This window comes from Mus pahari, chromosome 2 (assembly GCF_900095145.1).
Source record: "Mus pahari chromosome 2, PAHARI_EIJ_v1.1, whole genome shotgun sequence".
Classification (NCBI taxonomy): domain Eukaryota; kingdom Metazoa; phylum Chordata; class Mammalia; order Rodentia; family Muridae; genus Mus; species Mus pahari.
Genome location: NC_034591.1, coordinates 79260386 through 79266385, shown reverse-complemented (window position 1 = coordinate 79266385; position 6000 = coordinate 79260386). Strand labels below are relative to the sequence as shown.

Here is a 6000-nt window from a genome sequence, read left to right as displayed (position 1 = left end):
GAGTGGAAGAAGGGTCTGTTAGCTGGAGCTCCACGCAGCCAGAAGTCGGAAAGATAAGAGGTGTGCAAAATCTCCCATTAAGTAGAGGCTAAGGAAGAAACTGCCTGCGATGGTCCCAGAGGGTGAATCCCACAGGCGCTACGCTACCTTCCTACCCTGTAACTAGGTTCTCTATAGTAAGCCACTTTTTCAAGTGCAAAAAAGCCTTGAGGCAGCTGGTTTTCGACGGTTGGGGGATATTTATTCCTTGCTCCACAGATGGGGGGAAAAAAATCAGCGTCTGGCAGCTGCTGATTGGTTGAAAAGAAAATGGTGATAGTGGAGTGGGAATGAGGATTTGCTGAGCCTCCCCCTGCTTCTTCGACCTGTAACTCTTCCTTAGTCGGCTCCCCTTTACACCCAGAACCCTTTTAGACTTCTCTAGGGTAAAAACAAATGGAAATCTCAGGCTGTGTGAACAAAAGCAACACCAAGGGTGTGTGCTCCCTCTCCATTGCCTGGCTCCGCACACAGACCATTTCAGGCGGTCCAGCTCTCTGGTGCGGCGTCTGGGCTCGTCCTGGAGGAGGGGGGTCGCCTAGAGGAACTGGGAACAGACAGAGGCAGGGAAGGAGGGGGATGGGGTAGGAGAGGCGCCAGCTCAAGTTCAGCCACGATAAAGCCTAGGGCCCTCTGAACTCGAGGGGAGGCTCAGGCCATCCTCTCTTCCCTCCTTCCAGGGAACGTGCTCCTGATACCCACAGCCCTCACGCACCGCACCTCCATCCCGTCCCCTCCCTAGGAAGAGGAGAGAAGGCACGAGGCAGGCGAGGGGCGGGGAGAAGCGCTGACAAATCAGCTGCGGGGGCGACGTGAAGGAGCCAGGAAGCCAGAGCGCGCCCAGCAGCAGGCAGCAAACGGCAGGAGACCAGCAGGTGTTCCCCCTGCCCCTGCCCCTCCGCCCAGAGCCTCTTGCATTGAAATCAGATTGGGGGAAAAAGGAAGAATCGGAGTTCATCAGAAGCCTAGGGAGCCGGTAAGTACCTGTAGATGGGGCGGCTCTAGGATCTTAGAGAGTCCTAGCAAAGAGCCCGGACGCCTAGAGGAGACCAACTACAGCTGCCTTGGCTGTGGGGACTGGGCCAGTGCGTGGAAAGTACATCACTCGGCTTTCCTTTCGCTGGAGACATGCCCTTTCATCCTCTCAAAGCCCAAGGGAAAGGCCAGGTTGCCTGTGGCATCTGCTTTTTCAAGCGGAAATGCTAGGGTGTTTCGTGTTGAGTGCTGGATGGTGGAAGCTTAGTGCTGGGCATTGGGTGGAATTTGAGCATCCAACTTTTATGCTCCAACCCCAGGCATTTCAGCTTCTTTCTGTAGAGGAAGAAGGGTGCATTTGGCCCATGATTAACAGAAGTGCAGAGGACAGTAGGCAACAGGTGATAAAGGGTTAATGAGCAAGGGGTGCAGGGTCTTCTAGAGGATTCCAGCTGAGGACAGAGCTTCTTGGTTGGGTGGTGCTCAAGAGAGACTGCTCAAGTGTATGGACAGCGCCTGCTCTGGGCAGATAGCAGGCAAAGAGCTAGTGGTGGGCAGAAGGTCTTGCAAGATTAGAAAGGCTCTGGCTGCAAGCAGTTCCCTACTTCTAGATTAAACAGTACCCCTCCCTCCCTTCTCCAAAGACTAACTCCTCTCTGGGTCTTTTTTCTTCTTGCCCCTACTCTATCTCTGTACGCCCCCTCCCCCAATGTTCTTTTTCTAGATAGTCTTTTTACTTTGAATGTAACCTTTGGGCCCTGGGAACTTGATGAGGTAGAAGATGTCCACCTCCCCTTGTGCAGCTCCACTTCTGAAATCTGTAAGAACAGTCAAATGATCCATCTTTATCCATCCCATCCTTAAGTGGCATGACTTTTTACTAGTGTTGAGTGAAACAGCTCACAATCAACACTGTGCCCAGCACCCCCCCACCCCCCAAAAAAGAAATCACACTTATACCAGGACTGGGGGGAAGGCATACTGATTTTTTCCCCTCAATTTTGTTTATCTAGCTGTTTTAAACCTTATTTTTTTTTTAACCCAAATTTTCTAATTCAAAATGTATTCTGTATTCTCTAGTGTGGAGCAAAAATACATCTTTAGCCATGGATGTGTTCATGAAAGGACTTTCAAAGGCCAAGGAGGGAGTTGTGGCTGCTGCTGAGAAAACCAAGCAGGGTGTGGCAGAGGCAGCTGGAAAGACAAAAGAGGGAGTCCTCTATGTAGGTAGGTAGTGACACTGTGACTAATGAATTGGGGTGGCTGGTGTGTGGTGTCTGATTCGTGCGCATCACAGCTTCTCAGAAGAGTGACAGCTATGTGGAGGTGAGAGAATACGAACCTGAATATTAGCTCTCAGAAACAAACAGGGACAATGCTTTCTTTCCTTAGAATCATTAATTTTGTTATTTATGTAGGGTTTTTATTTGCTTTTTTGTTTCTGTGTATGAGTATACTGAATTTTAAAAACTGGCAACCCATGAAAAATAACCAAGAATATGCTTATGGATTAAAGACCTGTATGGCAGCAAGCTTGGTGGCGTTTGGGAAGTGGAGGCCCAAGGATCAGGAGTTGATGGTCATCTTCAGCTACACAGAGCATTTGATGCCAGCCTGAGCTATGTGAGAACACACACACACACACACACACACACACACACACACACACACACAAAAGAAATAAAAGAAATAAAATGAGCCGCAAGTACTCATGGGACTTTGATTTCTTTCATCATCACTATAGCTAATACCTGCTAAGTTTAATGAATTATAATGCTTTAAACAATATTTTTGCATAATTTTATTTTACAACTGTGAAAATATAACTTCTTTGACCCCAAAATAGAAGAAAGAAAGCAAGTCTTCTCTGCTGGATCTCCTTTTAGGGATCACTTGGTCAGTGGGGACAGAGGAACTTAAAGAAGCTCAGAAATGTTTGTGTAGTTCACTTGTCAGAGATCATATGTACTGGACAGTAAGAGGTTAATATTTAGTGCCATTTTTGCCTGACTGTACACACTGAAAGGAGGGCCAACACTCCCTTTCTCTGTCCTCCCCTATGTTAAATTGGCTGTAACTTTACAAATCCCTTCCAATACTTTCATGGAATGAATAGACACTGATGCACACATGCTCATCCCCAGCAGAGACACAGGTACTCATGGGAGCACATTTGCAGGGTTCATCTACTCTCTTTTCTTCTGTGAACACTGTTTCCACCTTCTTAGGAGGGCATCTATCTTGATGGAAGACTCAGGGTAAACATTCAGACTGAAAAGGAGCAGAACAGGTGGCAAAAGTGACGTAGATGCTATCCAGAGTACCAATCGAGGGAAGCCATGCTGACCCTCCAAAAGATCAGTGAGGAATTTATACTTGTAAACGTTTTCATGAATGTGTCTTTTCATTGAAGTTTCTAGCAGATCACCTTTCCTAGTTCTTCATAGAATAATTTTACATTGAATTAATTCTCTTTTTCTGCTTAAAACATCCTTTTAGAAAGTCTTGTAATGAGTATTGTAAGAGAAGGGTGTCAGTGAGCTAATTTTAGGGTATTTTTTAAAAAATGAACTGTGAAGTATAATGTTTTAGATAGAATTCAGAATATAAAAGCAGTAATTTGTAGATTTGGGGAGAACCTCAATTCTTCCACAATTACAGGCTTGTGACTAATTTTTTTTTTACTTCAATTTCTTAAGAAACATATTTTTCTTCTTTGTAGATCACTAATTTAAAGCAAATTTAGAAGTTATTGAATATTAATTTAGTATATTACTCTTTTGGGATAATGAATGAATTTTGCCAAGTAGAGCACTTCTTTGTTTTCATTGTTAATTTTGTGTTTGGGCAAATAAAATGATTATATTTTTCAAAGATTAATTTTGTTGGTCTCTGTGAGGCCATTATATTGGAAGTGTAATTTTAATATGTCTAATATTATTAAAATTATCAATGTCTGTTATTATATTTAAAACATGTATAATTAATCAATTGCTGATTATGTTCTGGAATTTAATTAAAAGCTGAACACATGCGTAGAGTTTGGGATGAAGAATAATGTGTGAAAATAAGAATGAGAGTTCAGATATTTGTCAACTTCTGTTAATGTTCCAACACATATTAGAAAATCTGTCATAGATAATCAGCTGTACTGCTGACTATATTGATAATTGCTTAGATAATCAACTGTGCTGTTAAAGTATGAAAGCAACCACAGGCAAAAACCAGTGTGACTCTGCCTCAGTCTTTATTGACTCAGAGACTATAGAGAAGTGAAAGGAATGTAGACTCTGGACTTAACATGATACAGACAGAAATTTAATTCAAGCCACGTGATTTCTGCCTTTAGCATCTTCAGGCGGTAACTTGATGGCTTTGAGTCTCCTCCCCCTTTTCACACACATAGTTCATAAAAATGCAACTGCTTTTCAACGTTTTACTAACGTTATGTAGTTCAGGTAGTAATTGAGTGCACTTTCATATTCAGGAACCTTGATTCTTGTCAGAGAAGTTGTTCAATTTATCTGTTACTTGGCCAACATGATTTCTTATTTTTCATCCAAGATATGAAACTATTATTAATAACTAATCTGAAGGATTAGAAATAATCTGGGTATTGGCCATAGCTCCCGTGGCACAGTGCTTGTCTGCCAGCATGCAGCACTGGGTTCTATTCCCGTACCAGAAAAACAGAAGATTAAAAATAAAAAGTTCGAAGTAATCAAAGAAAAACAATTTAAACTTCAGAATTTACGACTTAAAAGACTTGGCAGAAGTCTCATCTCGTCTCTAATAACAAACGCTTTGGACAACTGCCTTTCAATGAATGGGAGAACTGCCACAGTAATCAGTGTGCTGATTCTCTCGGTGATATTTGCACAAAAAATTCAATTAACGTATTTTAGTTTCATCATCAACAGTCTCAACGGCATGGTGTATAATTATAAATTTAATTTAAAGTCAAAAAGTTTTCTTCACTTCATGTTAGTTTTACTAATACTATAAAGAAAATCACCTTCAAATTCTGTTTCACTGCTTGGTGAACAGCCATATGGGGTCTCACATGTGAGACTTAACTACATGTTGTTAAGTAGTCAGCTTATAAACCAATGATATAACTTGTTTCTCATAACCCTCTCCAGTCTGCATGCTGTGATGTTCCAAACAAACAAGACAGGGTGGGGTGGGGGGCAGGACACCCTTCTAGGTTCAGAGAAGTCATTATTATATTATCCTCCAACTTCCATATCTTACTGCTTATTTGCTACTTGATGCCTATTTTTTTTTTTTTTTTGCTATATCTTATCAGTTAGAGCTCATTGTAAGCTGAAGATAAACTATAATTTATAATTGAACTGATAATTAGGATAACAAAGGTGAGTATGGTTTGAGATACAGGGCCTTCAAGTCTCATTTGTCTTTCATTAAGGAGGCATTCCATGATTTTACCAAATGTCAAATTCTCTGTTACTGCTGAGTCAAAAAAGACAGACAAGGGACCAGCCAGTGAGCATTAGTTTTCATTAGTCATGCTTTTTTTTTTTTTTTTTTTTTAAATTGGGTATTTTATGTATTTACATTTTAAACGTTATCCCCTATCCTATTCTATGCCCCTACACCGGCTTCTATGAGAGTGTTCCCTTCCCACCCATATACTTTCACCTCACCATCCTGGCATTCCCCTACACTAGGGAATCCAGACTTCACAGGACCAAGGGCTCTCCTTCTATTGATGCCAGACAATGCCATCCTCTGCTACATATGCAGCTGGAGTCATGGATCCCTCCATGTGAACTTTTTGGTTGGTGGTTTAGTCCCTGGGAGCTCGGAGGGGGTGGTGGTGGTCTGGTTGGTTGATATTCCTATGGGGTTGCAAATCCCTTCAGCTCCTTTACCCCTTCCCCTAACTCCTCCATTGGGGTTCCCACTCTCAGTCCAATGGTTGGCTTCAAGCATCCGCATCTGTATTGGTCAGGCTCTGGCAGA

The 6000-nt window shown here is 42.5% G+C and overlaps 1 protein-coding gene across 1 annotated transcript in view; it reads left to right on the top strand.

Moving 5' to 3' along the window:
- Nucleotides 1–691: 691 nt before the first annotated feature.
- Snca (synuclein alpha) overlaps nt 692–6000 on the top strand; it is an 89900-nt gene continuing 84591 nt past the window's right edge. The window contains exons 1-2 of the mRNA XM_021190761.2: nt 692–1015; nt 2095–2241. Of these exons, the coding sequence (XP_021046420.1) occupies nt 2121–2241 (121 nt within the window). The 5' untranslated portion in view covers nt 692–1015; nt 2095–2120. The remainder of the gene's footprint in view (nt 1016–2094; nt 2242–6000) is intronic.